Source organism: Notolabrus celidotus, chromosome 1 (genome assembly GCF_009762535.1).
Source record: "Notolabrus celidotus isolate fNotCel1 chromosome 1, fNotCel1.pri, whole genome shotgun sequence".
Taxonomy (NCBI): Eukaryota; Metazoa; Chordata; class Actinopteri; order Labriformes; family Labridae; genus Notolabrus; species Notolabrus celidotus.
Genome location: NC_048272.1, coordinates 6528554 through 6544004, shown reverse-complemented (window position 1 = coordinate 6544004; position 15451 = coordinate 6528554). Strand labels below are relative to the sequence as shown.

The window sequence follows — 15451 nt, the reverse complement described above, 5'->3', positions numbered from 1 at the left end:
ACTTGTGAGCTGAGTAAAATTGTATATATATACAATGATCAGTAACTTTTTTCCTCTTGCAGTGACAGCCCCCATAGTGAACCAGGGACTATAGATGAGGCTGATAATGGAACTGAACCCCACACCAGTGATGAAGGTGAGCTGATTATACAAGTCAGACTTCACATACAATTTAAGGGTCCTTTGTTATTATACAGAGCATGCCCGTGCTGGTTGTGCACGGGCATGTAGACGTGATATTCTGGAACTAATTAGTGGCAATCGTTTAGGATACTAAACATGCACATACGTAGTCAGCAGGTTAGCATTGTTATGATGAAAATGTAAGTATACTGCCTTTCATACTGACTTAGTCATAGAAAGGTTAGTCTTGTTTCCTCACACAGCCACATTTTCTGATTAACTGTCTTGGATGTTTGTTGTGAGCATGTTAGCATGTGAACTATGGGTCCTGTCTGTGTGCACTGCAGCCACTATCATAGTTAGGGGGTAATGTGTTGTTTCTGGTACTGCATTCATTGTTTATATTGAAGTTGTGACGTCCTCGGGGTTGGTCTTCCTGCCTGTTTTTTTTTCCCTCTCCTCTTTCCTGTATAAAATTGTACTTTTTAGTTGTAACTGCTTATGATCACATCTTGGCAAATAGTAACACATGGATATCTCATGAGTATTTTGTTTTTTGAATTTGAAAGTTGTAAGTGCAGACAAACCTATTTTATTAAGCACTTTGACCGAGAGGTGAGTGAGGTTTGTGCTGCAACACTTCTGACTGCAAAGGCTTATGTGATGTTTGAGGCTGAAGGCAAGTTGAGTAAACAGTGTTGGCATGCAGCACTGCCTCTTTGATCCTTCTCTATGTATGTGTGTATTTGTGTGTGTGTGTGTGTGTGTGTGTGTGTGTGTGTGTGTGTGTGTGTGTGTGTGTGTGTGTGTGTGTGTGTGTGTGTGTGTCTGTGTCTGTGTGTGTGTCTGTGTCTGTGTGTGTGTGTGTGTGTGTGTCTGTGTCTGTGTGTGTGTGTTTCTCTTTCTCCCTCCTCCCCTGCTCACTCTTTGTTCGGTGTTAGTCAGCAATTCTCCTGGGACTTTCTCCTTTGTACCGTATTTCCCCAATTCTCCTCTGAGCTTTGAATGCACAACTGGGTCATGCTATGAAGCCAAGACACGGGTAAAACATGATAGAATAATGTGTTCGATGCTGTCAGTGAGGAGTCAGTGGACGTGTGGAAGTATGGATTGTCAGGTCATACAGAGGGAACCTTATCTTGAAACTTCATCTGTGCTGTTGACTGCATTTCCCCCTCTTTCTTTTCTTGCTCCTTCTGGTAGAAGACAACAAAGGCTGATCGACTGTTGTAGGTTCGGCTCCAGATGAAGAGTGTACACTCAGAGAATAGTTGGCTCTCATGTAAAGCTGTAGTTTCTGTAGTTGGTTCAGTTTGTGTTCTCTGGCAGCATATCTGTTCTTGTAGAACAAAAACAATTTGTGGTCAAATTGAGAACAAAGCAATAATGCCATGATGACAGTGCCTTTTCTTTTTTCATTACTCAATAATTGAACGCAGTTCTGTACAAAAAATGCCTTTATCTCTGTTCCCTTGAACCTTAATTGTCCTTCTGATTTATATAAAAAATACAGCGAACTCTGACTGACCCCTGCTGGCTGCTGTGGTCCAATGCACTTACAGAACACAAGTACATTTCAACAACACATGATTTCTGTTATCAAGTCAAAAGTATTTGTTCATTATGTATGGGGTCCCTGCTCTGATTTCAGTTCTGCAAAATTATATAAAAAGCGCTTATTTAAACTTCTAGTATAGTGTTTTTCTAAGCTCAAAATAAGAGCCAGAATTTTGTGTCTTCTTAATAATAATAATAACAATAATAATAATAATAATAATAATACATTTTATTTAAAGGCGCCTTTCTCTGCACTCAAGGACAACGCACAGAATTATATATATATATATATATATATATATATATATATATATATATATATATATATATATATATATATATATATATATATATATATATATACATACACAAATTTACACATTAAAGGAAAATCAAAATAAATAAAAACAATATAAACAGACAAAGTGGTAAGAAAATAAAAACAATAAAAAGTGAGTTCAATTGGCGTCAGACGTAGTAGGCAGTTTTAAACAGATGTGTTTTGAGTTGTGATTTGAAATTGGGGAAAGAGTCTATGCTTCTGAGTTGAGATGGTGATGAGTTCCAGAGCGGCTGAATGCTCTGCTCCCCGTAGTGGTGAGACAGGCGGAGGGGACAGACAGGTGTATGGAGGAAGAAGATCTGAGGGATCAGGAGGGAGTAGGAACATGGAGGAGGTCGGACAGATATGGGGGGGCGAGGTTGTGGATGGTCTTGAATGTTAAAAGGAGGACTTTGAATTGAATACGGAAGTAAGCAAGTAAATGAAAGAAAATAACCAGTCTATCTCATTCTTATCTTTTACAATCCTTACCATTCAAAGGCCTACTCAGCCGTTTCTGACATTTTTTGCTTATTTTTCTTTGTCTCTATGGTTTCAGAGGTGGAACAAATCGAGGCCATTGCGAAGTTCGACTATGTTGGTCGCACTCCCAGAGAGCTGTCATTCAAGAAAGGAGCGTCCCTGCTTCTGTACCACAGAGCGTCTGAGGACTGGTGGGAGGGACGTCACAATGGTGTGGACGGCCTCATCCCACATCAGTATATTGTAGTGCAAGATCTGTGAGTATAAGCAGAGTGTGCTGCTGTTGATGCCTCTGCATGTTTCAGGCTGTCTGATTATCTGTCTGTCCTCTCCACACTTAAAGGGAACACTATGACTATGATGAAAAAATAGACTAGGGGATGACGTGATTTGATTTTGCTCTTTAAAGGTCAAAGTGACTATCCCATTCTCGTGAACATGATATCTCAGAAGTGTTGCACAAACATCCACTTGAGTAGAATAAGGTGTTTAAAGGTCAAAGGTGAACATTACACCCATCACGTGACATGTGCAGAAATTTTTTTTTGAAAAGTATCTCGTGCGCACGAGATACTTTCTCGTGCGCACGAGATACTTTCTCGTGAGCACCAGATACTTTCTCGTGCGCACGAGATACTTTCTCGTGAGCACCAGATACTTTCTCGTGAGCACCAGATACTTTCTCGTGCGCACGAGAAAGTTTCACGTGCGCACGAGATACCAAGTTAGCACTGGAGATCAACCAGTTTCGATCTAAAAATGACAGTACAGCAGTTAGTTGAGCTTTATTTCAACCTTGGGCTGCCTTGTATCTTGTTACATTTATATACGGACCTCACTGCATTTGTGAATGGAATTTTTGAGACTGCAGGGCAATGTCTGTAACCAATCAGATGTCTCACTCCTATGCAGCCAATCATAGTGTAGATTCCAGGGTATGTGGTTGTGAAGCGATCCCTTTAGCCATGCCCGAGACCAGAGCGCACCGAGACCAGAGCGCACAGAGACCAGAGCGCACAGAGACCAGAGCGCACCGAGACCAAGACTAGTCGATATCATCCCGCATTTAGGCAGTTATTTAATGAGTACTATGTTTGATCCTTTGTTACAATGGGTAGCCTATCTGCAAACGTTTTATCCTCAGCCCGTTACTTTATTATTGATCAGTCTGACGTTCGTTTACCTGCATATGAAAAGTGCTTTAATTCCTTTAATTTGAACATTATACTGAAGAACTGATTTAGCTTTGGTAGCTTTGGTAGTCTTTGGTAGTCTTTGGCAAATCAAAGTGAACTTATTTTTATTGATCAGATATTATCTGTGGTAATAATACTGTTAAATGTGGTCACTAGATGGCGCCCTTGCTCTTTGTATTGTACTGTTCTGTCAAAGGTTACACTGTGCGTGCAGATGTGACGTCATCACACAGTATTTGCGCCCTGTTATGTTAATGAAGAGGAGAGCAGGAGATTATGTTTTATGCCAGGATATTAATGATGAAACCTCCTGTACGGCCTCAATAAATATGTCAAAGTCTAAAGAGTAGAGACTGACTCAAGCTTTGCTTATTCTCCACAGCAAGAAGACACCTGCGCACTCCAGTGCTTTACAAATACATTGAGCAATTTCCTAATCAGTGTTCTATTAACTTAGATATACCAGCAGTGTAAAACGGACTTCAGCAAATCTGGACCAAGCATAAAACATCATCATGGTGTTAACATAATGGGTTAAAGGAATTAAAGCACTTTTCATATGCAGGTAAACGAACGTCAGACTGATCAATAATACAGTAACAGGGTGAGGATAAAACGTTTGCAGACAGGCTACCCATTGTAACAAAGGATCAAACATAGTCCTCATTAAATAACTGCCTAAATGCGGGATGATATCGACTAGTCTTGGTCTCGGTGCGCTCTGGTCTCGGTGCGCTCTGGTCTCTGTGCGCTCTGGTGTCGGTGCGTTCTGGTCTCGGTGTGCTCTGGTCTCGGGCATGGCTAAAGGGATCGCTTCACAACCACATACCCTGGAATCTACACTATGATTGGCTGATACTTTCTCGTGAGCACCAGATACTTTCTCGTGCGCACGAGAAACTTTCTTGTGCGCACGTGAAAGTATCTCGTGCGCACGAGAAAGTATCTGGTGCTCACGAGAAAGTATCTGGTGCTCACGAGAAAGTATCTCGTGCTCACGAGAAAGTATCTGGTGCTCACGAGAAAGTATCTCGTGCGCACGAGAAAGTATCTCGTGCGCACGAGATACTTTCCAAAAAAGAATTTCTGCACATGTCACTTTAGGGGCTCCGTACATCTCTGTACATTTTTTTTAAGCAAAAAAATGAATACACTTAGTTTTAACAATTTCACACCAATGAAGTTTTGTGTAAGTTCCATTAGGACACATAAAGCTGTAATTAGCTGACAGCCTGCTGGTATATTATAATTCTTAATCTATTACAAACCAACCACAGCACATTTGCACAACAAGGCAATTCCACATGTGATGCTGCTGCTGGTAACGTTTGCCTCCACCATCCCAGCCTCCACATTTCTTGTCAGAAGGCTTTAGCCACTCTGCATACAAGTTTTTTTTTTACATTGCATTCCATTGGAACCTGTAGCATGCTACTAGGCAAACCCAGGGAGCAATAATGGTAGAGCCATCAGTGCCAAGCATAACTACATTTCCTTTTGGCAATAAAGGGTTAGATCTATGAGTGATTTAGAGTGAGGATGAACTTGAAATGTGTAATGAAATAACATGACAGCGTTGACATTTTTACCTGTATGATCAGAGGTGCACTTCATAATGAGGTCATTATTTCCTTCACGTTGTTGTAACATGATATTTCAGGAAAGCCCAGATAAATATATCCAAGCGTAGATAACTCTAGCTTATTTTCTGTTGTTGTTTTTTTTCTCTCTTGTTTGAATGGATCATAAGTTTAGCTGACACTATTAAACTTAAATCTTGTGTTGGATGAAGCTCTGAATGTTCTTCACCTAAGTTTAAATGAATGTCTGTAAACATGTTGTAGAGTAAATATGTGGTGTGTTCTGCTCTTTCAGGGATGATGCTTTCTCAGATAACCTCAGTCAGAAAGCAGACAGTGAAGCCAGCAGCGGTCCGCTACTGGATGATAAGGGTTCATCCAAAAATGATGCTCCGTCCCCATGTGAACCATCACCTGACTACAACTTTGGAGGAGTCATGGGAAGGTAGATGCAAATAAGAACGTCTTCAAATACCTCAGAGTCATGTGAAGTGACTGATGAGTTCCAGTTTAACTGATTGTTTGATCTAATCTCTCTTCACAGGGTCAGACTAAGGTCTGATGGAGCTGCAATCCCTCGTCATAGAGGTGGTGCAGACACTCACAGCCCCACCAGAGTAGCCGACACGCCTCCACGGGCTGCAGCCTGTCCCAGCAGCCCTCACAAGGTGTCCATCAGCAAAGCTCGAATGGAGAGTCCAGAAAAGAGGCGTCTCGGTACATTTGGCAGTGCTGGAAGCATCAACTACCCAGATCGAAAAGCTTACCCTGAGGGTCACCCTTTGAGGCCGGTGACAGGGGCCACCCGACACAGCAGCCTCGGGGACCACAAATCATTGGAGACTGAAACTCTGGCCGAGGTAAAGGTGGGAAAAATTCGGCAAAGACCAAAATGTCTGGATCGTTAACAAAACAAAACTGGTATAATTTGTTTATTTATCTCTGTTTGGTTGCCTTGTGGTCTCAGCAACCAGACTTGATATGAAGTGTCAGGTAATGATGGGATATAAATGGATTGGGAAGGATTGGCAGAATAGAGCCAGGCCCCCTGATGTAGCTGTCAGTCTGGAGCAGCAGCTGGGACGAGGAGTAAATGTCAGAGCCAGACTGCAGCTGTGTGATAGACACACACCTCAAGGACACAGAGGACTGGAGCTGCATAACAAGCTGAGGAGTAGTGAACATTTGGCACCACACTGTTCTCATCAGCTAATGGCTGCAGCAGTGAGATCCAAAGCCTATCTACACATAAAAGGTTCAGCCTGTACCCTGACTTGACCAAAGCTGACAGTTTATTTAAAATGCCAAACAAGTTCACATAGAATTTTTCTTCCAAATTCCCAGAAGTATAAAATGTTAATGTTGTCATGCTCTGTGTGGGCATACAAATATCAGATTTGTATACATATCAACGTCAGGCTTAAAGTTTCAACTGATACATTAGCCAACAAGTACTTTTTAGGATCATATTATTTACTGTCTATGATATGGATGACACACCTTCATCACTCCCCAATTGTGAGTAGTGAAGCCTAAAGTTTGCAGAAAAAAAGCACATAAATCAGGATGAGAGGAGCTAACTGCTAAAACAAAAAGCATGTTCGTGAAAAATCTATTTGTAATGCATTTTAATTTTATTGTCTCACCCCTGTTTCATCTGTTATAATGGAGGAGGAAGGCCTTGTAACCTATTCTACCTCCAGACACCAAGCACTGTACGTTTTGGCTTAATTCTGGGTAGCTGTTGTGTCATTCATATTTTATACAGTCTATGGTTTTAACCCATACACATCAAATCCCTGTTACTTTAGGTATCAACAGAACATTAAGAAAACTATGCAGCTGTATTTTAGGAATCATTAGCATTTCTTCCAGCATTTAAGGTTGTTGTTTTGTGATCATTTCCTAATGATATGATACAACTGTGTTAACATGCAACAATGATACAAGATTTAAAAGAGTAATATGGACAGTATTGGATAATAAAAAGGAAACTAGTGATCTAATTTAGGACTGTTTGCAGTCAACAACTGGAAATGGTCAATGATAATGTTACATGCGTGTAGATACAAAGTGTAAGGTAAGTATGATCCCTAACCACTTCACATCACTGATGGTTTTTTAGAGTGATGTCCTTTTATGGATTTGTTTTACTTCTGTTTCATTAGATATAAGGGGAATGTCTAACATTTTTGTGTACCATGAACAGTTTTCAAAAAAAGAGATGTTTCCGTGTTGAGTTTTTTATTTATCATGTTGTGTTCTCATCAGCTTCATCCCTCTCCTTTCAGGACATAGAAAAGACTATGACCACAGCTCTGCATGAGCTGCGTGAGCTGGAGCGACAGAACACGGTTAAACAGGCTCCCGACGTGGTCTTGGACACTTTGGAGCCCATGAAGAACCCTGTCAGCTCTGAGCCTGGCAGCCCTCTACACACCATCATGATCCGAGACCCAGATGCAGCCATGCGCCGCAGCAGCAGTTCCACCTCAGAGATGATGACCACGTTCAAACCCGCTCTCTCTGCCCGCCTGGCTGGCACTCAGCTACGCCCTCCACCCATGAGGCCGGTGCGCCCTCCTCCCACCCAACACCGCTCCAGCAGCTCCAGCTCATCAGGAGTCGGCAGCCCTGCTGTAACTCCCACTGAGAAGATGTTTCCAAGTAACAACACAGCCGCTGGTTCTAATATGAACACATCTGGTGATGCTGGTGATAAGTCTGGTACCATGTAGCGAAGGTGGAATCTGACAGTTGGGAAGGTTGTAAAACTTTCCACGTAAGGGGAAAGCTTAAAGATGGAGTGTTGATGTGAAAAAATAGCAGATTGTCATTTCCTCTGTGTTTTCTGCCTGACTTGCGGGTATAAGTGTGTTACCTTGGTGATAAAAGGGTGGAAGAAGCTGCAGAGGTGTGATAGCGTAAAGCTCTTTGAAACTTGATTTAACTAGAGTGTGTCCATGAACACAGGTATTTCAGTTTACCTCAGTAACACAGATAACAGTGAATGCAAGTGAAGCAATACTTGTGTGCAATCTGGTTTCCACCCAGCACACGTCGTCCAGCTGTCTATGAGTATGAAACGAACATCTGGATGGGCATGTGCAAGCATTCAGGAAAAATACAATGTCTGTCTGTAACAGACTTTATGACTGTACATACAATCTTACTTGAAGTCGCCATACTTACTTTTTGTATTATAATACATTGGATGTCCATTAAAGTATCAACTAAGTGACATTGTATCCCTCTGCATGCAGGGAGATAATAAGGAAATCATGAAAAACTTGCATCAGTTGAGAAATTTGGAATTAAATTTCAGTCAGTCAAATATTTGACAGTATTATAATGTGAGAGACTTTTGGTCTCATAAATAGTCTACACAAAATCCACTGCAAAACTAAAATAAGCATGATCTCAGTTAACTTAAACATTACTGATCAGGACTTTATAAAACACGTCATCTTGCACCATTATGAGCAGCAGGACAGTAAGCAGTGCTGTCTCTGTGTCCTTTTCTATGTCCTGTATAAAAATGCAGAAAACTAATGCACCAACTAATGTAGAAAATCCTGTGGTAAACATGTAAATAATATATAGCTAGTTCTTTTTTTAAGTGTTAATTTTGTACAGTACAAAAAAAAAAGTAAAAGGGATGGCTGTGGAATTGATTTGTTAAGATCATACACCTCCTTTTGTATCATCTTCAGTGAACTGCAAACACGTTCTTTGTCTGTGGAAAAAAAAAAAGAATTCAAATAATTTAACTTGTGCTGTGTGTGCTTAGAATGCATCTGATAACTGTTATAGAGAAATTGACCACTGACTAACAGACAACAAAGACTGTTTTTTTTGGTTTGTTTGTTGGCATCATGTTTTGACACACAAAGTGTTCAATTGGAAGCTAGAACTGTTTCCTCTTCAAGTTTTATCTGGGTACTTTCATTGCAAAAGATGCATTGAATTGTACCCTTTTACAGCTCCTCTTTCAAAATGAAAATGTGATACACACCCAGAGGAACCTGAGAAGCAGACAGTGTGACATCCTGTTCTCACATCTGTTTCCTATCTTCCTGCCTTTTCTTGTCTGTATTGATAGATAAAGTTATTGCATACCATTTCTTGTTTTCTGTGGTAGAAAACTTAAAAGAGAACATTTCAGTGTTTTTATTTACTTTACCTCTCTTGTCATTCTGACAGCTCTCATCCAGAGACCTTGTTATCCGCATCCCAAAGAGCCTGCTCTTTTCTGCATGTTTTGCGCTGTAACGTCTGACTCATCCTCTGGGGCAGTTAATGGCTGTATGCAGTGCCTTGCCTGGGTAAAACGCACAAATTATTGCAATTATGGATGTTTTTTGCCTCAAGGAATAGGCCTTAACATTTACAGGGATTGGGAATGATGATTTCTGCTGCTTGCTGCAGTTACTCAAACACAAAGAATGAAAGAGAAAACTGCTAGATTGAGCAAAAGATACTCACTTATTAGCATGTAAACCAAGCTCTGATTCCTCTTTAACTCTGCAGCCATTCTGTGCTTTCTGCAGTAATAATCAGATACATGATTGCTTGTTACTGACAGATCTATAAATGTCCAGGGTGGGAAGGGAGGATTCTAAAGAATGGAAAGTTATGCAAACAGAAAAACAGGCAAAAACAGCATTTAATGTCATACAGTGCGCTTACACCCTCTGCTGGTTCCTGCTGGCATTGCCTCTTGATAACATCAGCTCACATGGGCAGTGCTAGTATGATGTGCAGCTCATTTTACAATCACTGAGCTTATTCATATATTTCTATTTGTCTTTCCTGTTAACAGTTTTGCACCTGTTGAAATCTATGAAGATAATGTTAGAAAAAAAAGCATATGTGTATTCAAATGCAAAAGAAAGCACAGAAGTTAAAAAGGTGGACTTACATCATATTTAATTAACTAGACTGTTTGTTTTTTTATTTATAGACACTTGCATAAGTGGAGCAGAAATTTTGAGTGCCTTTTGTGCACAGCATCATTTTTTATTGGACTTTTATATTTACTTTTTTTTACTGTGATATGTTGTCTGTTAGTTGTCATGTTTATTATAAACTGATGTTGCTTTTTTTAATCTTTACTTCTTGCTACTCGTGGAAAACCATCATAAGGGAGACATTGTGTAAAGTTATTCCTCTGGTGAATTACAGAGGAAATCATCATGAAAAGCTTGTCTGTGCTTGAGTGACCCCGAAGAATTAAAGAAATGAAAACTACTGTATACATGATCTACTGGGAAAGGTTCAGTAGAATTATCTCAGACTATTTCCTTTCATCTTTTCGTTCTGTGTGAAACGCCTGTGCTGTGGTTGAGCCGTAACTCCTGTAAAATCAAAGTCATTGCAGAAATGTTGGAAAAAGCAGAACTCTTATAAACCCTCTTCCTGCGGGGGTAGTAATGAAGCACTCGATGCTCTTTTGTTTTCCCTACATGTGATGTTACATGGACATTTTCTCTCTAGGAATGTATGCTGAAATGGATAACACTGTTGGACATTAAGTTAATATTCAAAATAGACATTACAGTGGGAGAGCAGCCTGTGGGGAGTGAGGTGTGAGTAGCTGTCACACTGTTAAACTTCTCTTTAGTTGTTTGTCTAGTGATGCTGTTTGTGGATGAGTGTCTGGATGTTTGAAACCCTGTGATGTAATGTACACCATACCACTGACTGGTTGTTGAAAAACCTTGAGTCCAAATAAACCAGTAGTGCTCTGTGAAATATGATACTGTGTGAGGCTTGTTTTTGTGATTACAAGGCACATTTGGAATCAGGCTGTCTTAGAAATCCAAAAGAAGACAGATAGGTTAATTGAGGTATTTTGTCTCACTTCGACTGACAATACCATACATATTATCATTATGTATTGACTGTGAATGTTGCTTAATCCAGTGATTCTCAAACGGGGGTACGCGTATCCCTAGGGGTACGTGACAAATGTAAAAAAAATAAATAAAGTTCCATCACAACAAATAAAAAAAAAATCGAAATTAAAACAACTTATCAGCATTTAATTTGTATGTCAATGCAACATCAAATAGAGCACTAACTATTTCCAAATTGAGCATATTAATTCATAAAATATATTATTTGCAGAACCGCTTAGACCAGACGGCCTCCCCTCCCCAGGGTGGGGTTGGTTGTAAATGGGAAGACATAAGGAGAGGAAAAGAAATGCACTAAAAAAAGGAAATGTGTTTTAACTCTTGTAACTGTGATACATCTTGATGCTTCTTGTTTGACAGAAATAAATCAGTGTGCTCCTTGGGCCATCGAAGGTTCTAGCTGCCTCAATCTTTAATCATTTCTGAAAAATATTGCACTACAAAAGCATAGAATTTGTGTCATATTTCATTTCAATGTTAATATGACACTGTAAAACCACATGCATACATTTATTCATGTTGTTTTCCCATATCATTTCCTTAAGATTTTTCTCAGCCATACAAGGGGGTACTTGGCTGAAATTGTTTTTGAAAGGGGGTACACAAGCCAAAAAAGTTTGAGAATCCCTGGCTTAATCCTACTACCTGATACTTTTTTTTCTATTATGATATTCTCACATAAGACCAGAGAGAAAAGTTTGTTAGGACATAACAATTGACAAGCTGCAATTTTTCTCTTGTGGTGGGACACTCAAAATGTTAAAATATTTCAGCAATATTTCAGGTTGTAAGATACATAAAGTTAAGGTATCTGAAAAATGATTATAATTTACACACAGTTTCACTTAATAACAGACAAGAAAAGGATGAAAGTAGCATTGCAAGGTGAAACCACTTATTTGGTGACATGTAAGCTATGGTCAGATAGCAGCTAGCATATGGTGACTTTAAATTATCAGCATTAGCTAACAAGTGGCAGAAAAAATTATATTAATGTTTGGTGCTTTACACTGCAATTGGGAAGGGTTCATTAAAATAGTATGATAGCAATGAATTTACTTCTAATCTAAGGTAATATTATATTAGCTTGTGTAATTTTAGCTAGGATGGGGTTGATTGTTAGCATTAGCTGTTGTCAAACAGTTGGCTGATGGGATATCAGATGTTGCTTTAGGTCAAAATTGGACTTTATTTCTCTGTAGAGTTAATCTTTCAATTGTCTAATTGTGCATGTTGTTTGAGAGACAGTAAAATAATGACACATTTTTGACAACCTACATCAGTGTTTTCAACCTTTTTTTGAGCCAAGGCACATTTCATACATTAAAAAAATCCTGAGTCACACCACCAACCAAAAGTTTTACAAAATGACACATTTAGTCTCTCAATTTATGAATCTATTTATCTGAGAGAGGGACTTTGGCTACTTCTTTGACTGTGTCAGGGCAAAGCATTATATTTATATTTATATTTATATTTATATTTTTGTGTGGCTTTTTTTATTTGGCTACGAGTTCAGCTACTAAGTAGCTAGCTTTGAGAGCTCTCACAGACACTGTTGTAGTTTTTATCATAAAAGTTGCCTTTTCCACCACCCATATTACGCTCTTCGTCCGGGTTAGAATTTTGTCCAGGGCCCTGTTTGGAGTTTTCATTTTTCCTTTTTGAATATTTATCCATCGCTGTTGTACGCCTACGTCTTGTCACATACACTTCTCACGCACATCATTAATTATATTGTCTTAAATTAACAAGGTCATTAGTGTGCTTTATTGCCACCCAGTGGGTGGGTAGCACAGGTCAGTACATGGACAAGTATTTAATTACTCCGCCATTCACTACACTGCAGGCACAGATGCACTCCATGGCAAATTATTTGCAGTATATGAATAATACTCTTTTGAAATAATTAAGTGAAATTTGATAATGTCCCACATCACACCTGATGATCTGTCATGGCACACTAGTGTGCCACAGCACAGTGGTTGAAAATTCCTGCCCTACATTTATACTTTTATATAGCTACTAAAAGATAGCACTAAGGAATTTTAGCAGAATTCAAGCATGCCCCCCTTTTGTCAAAGAAAGCTTGCTATAAATGCAACACAATAGACCTTATAATGTTTCAGATACATTTTAGTGTAAGTATATAGAAAATTAAAAATAAATAGACTGCAGGTGCTCGGTAATAAACACCAGGTCAACCCATATGAGAATGTGCCAGGTTGTAAAAGAGGTTAAATCTGAAAAAGCTTAACATTTATAAATTACAACACAAAACATGAATAGGTGGAATTAGTGCTTATAGAAAATCTGAGAGAAGAGTAAACTTTAAAAATGTGTTGAGGAATACTGTGGAATAGAAGTACTACAGAATGGAATCAATGAATTTCAAAGTCAAGAGAATTCATTTAATGGCAAACATGCACCAGAGCCTGTGGTTTAATGCGTGTCCACAGGGGGGAGAGACTGCATCGGTGACAGTGTTGAATGAACAAGGTGTTTACATGGAGAGAGTGTAGTCAGCCCTGTGTAATAACTCTCCAAGGATTAGGAACCAATGTGTTTGGTACACAGGGAACAGCGTTTTGCATAAAGATGATTACATTTCCCTTTGAAATTGGCTTTCTATTCCATTGGTCAGAGTGTGTTAAACCAGTACCTCACATTGACAGCATACACAAAATGCAATTTGTTCCACCTGGGAAACCACTGTTCAACTAGAACATGCCAAATAAGCAAATGTTTTCATGTTTATCATGGACCTGAAAAGAATATAACCCTTATAAATACAGATCTGGATGTGCACTTCTAAAGATTGCCTAAGACTTGTAGATATGGCACTTTAAAATTAATGACATGTATAATCAATGATCACTTCCAAGAGCAGAGATTTTTAGGCATAATATGATGCTGAGTATTCTTCAATTACAAAGAGAGGACACCTGGAAGGAGTACAATACATGCAGCATTGTGTATTATAAATGATATCATTGTTATGAAGACGTGTTTAATTTCCATAATTACACATTAACCTTCATGTGTCTGTTTACAGTGATTGACATAATTAGAATTTTTGAAGATGAACTGTTTTCACAACTCCCCTCTTCTGCTGATTATGTTACATGATAAAACTTTGTGTTTATTTTGTTCACAAATTTCCATTCTCTGGGCTCTGGAAACAAAACTAAGCGCATGCATGCATGTGCTTTATTCAATTAAGCAATGGAGAAATAGGGTTGGAATGAAGATGCAAATGACCTTATGAATTATTACGTTTACTAGGATGAGGAAATTAGATCCAAGAATTAGCAACCAACAAAAAAATGTACAGTTTCCCTGTTGGAAATGATGTGAAGCCTCTGTAGAACAATATGTGTCTCATGAGCACAGAACAGATGCCACAGCTGCTTAGAAAGAACAAGTTGCATGAGGCCTCTCCTGTGACCTGATTCAGTTTATCCTTCATCTTGATTAACACGCAAATGAGAGTAAACGCTTCATAACACATAATCTTTTTGTAAGTCACAGAAGAACAGAGTTATTATAACTTCCATGTTCAACCTTCACTCTGTATGGCTTAAGCATCGCTGCATCTCAACAACAAATGGTACAGTAGTTACACTCCGAAGTAAAGTCCCCTTGTGTATAGTTTGTATGCCTTTAGATGAGAGTGCAAATTTGTATAGTTTACCTGAAGCTGCACTATCTCAGCAGACAAGACGGCACAAGAATATTTAGACTGCACTGTTGCATGTGCATAGATGAATTTTAAGAAGGGTCATTTGTCTGCTCGACGTGCTGGAAGGGTTAATCTAAATGATGTGAAACGTTATCAACTGTTTATTTTGTAATCATTAATCAGTGTGATAATATCAGTAAAAAAGTACACAATGGAGTGTAAATTTCCTCTTGGTCTTTCAGAAAAATAGACCAGGCTTTTTAAGATGCTGGGGGAGATAATAGGAATGTAAGAAAAGCCAATAGATGACCTTTACTGCACATCTGTACTCTGGAGAGTCCTGTCAATCAGAAATAACAAAACGCATCCACTCCACCCTGAGTTAGTTTGAAAAGCAGTAGAATAACAATGGCAAAGAGAAAAATCACAGGGGCTCTATTATTTCAAATGCAAATAACCCGACCAACAAACTACAACAGATTTAAATGTGAAATTGTTGGCTGCTCATCATGACTATAAATGCACTGACTGCTGTACGACATAGAGAAGTCTGCTCTGTTAATTTGGTCATTTTACTTCATCATTTTTTT

The 15451-nt window shown here is 39.0% G+C and overlaps 1 protein-coding gene across 1 annotated transcript in view; it reads left to right on the top strand.

Moving 5' to 3' along the window:
* The window catches only part of srgap3 (SLIT-ROBO Rho GTPase activating protein 3), a 78144-nt gene extending 67124 nt beyond the window's left edge, over nt 1–11020 (top strand). The window contains exons 19-23 of the mRNA XM_034692620.1: nt 63–136; nt 2562–2742; nt 5557–5706; nt 5806–6121; nt 7553–11020. Coding sequence (XP_034548511.1) covers nt 63–136; nt 2562–2742; nt 5557–5706; nt 5806–6121; nt 7553–7999 — 1168 coding nt within the window. The 3' untranslated portion in view covers nt 8000–11020. The remainder of the gene's footprint in view (nt 1–62; nt 137–2561; nt 2743–5556; nt 5707–5805; nt 6122–7552) is intronic.
* Nucleotides 11021–15451: the final 4431 nt, after the last annotated feature.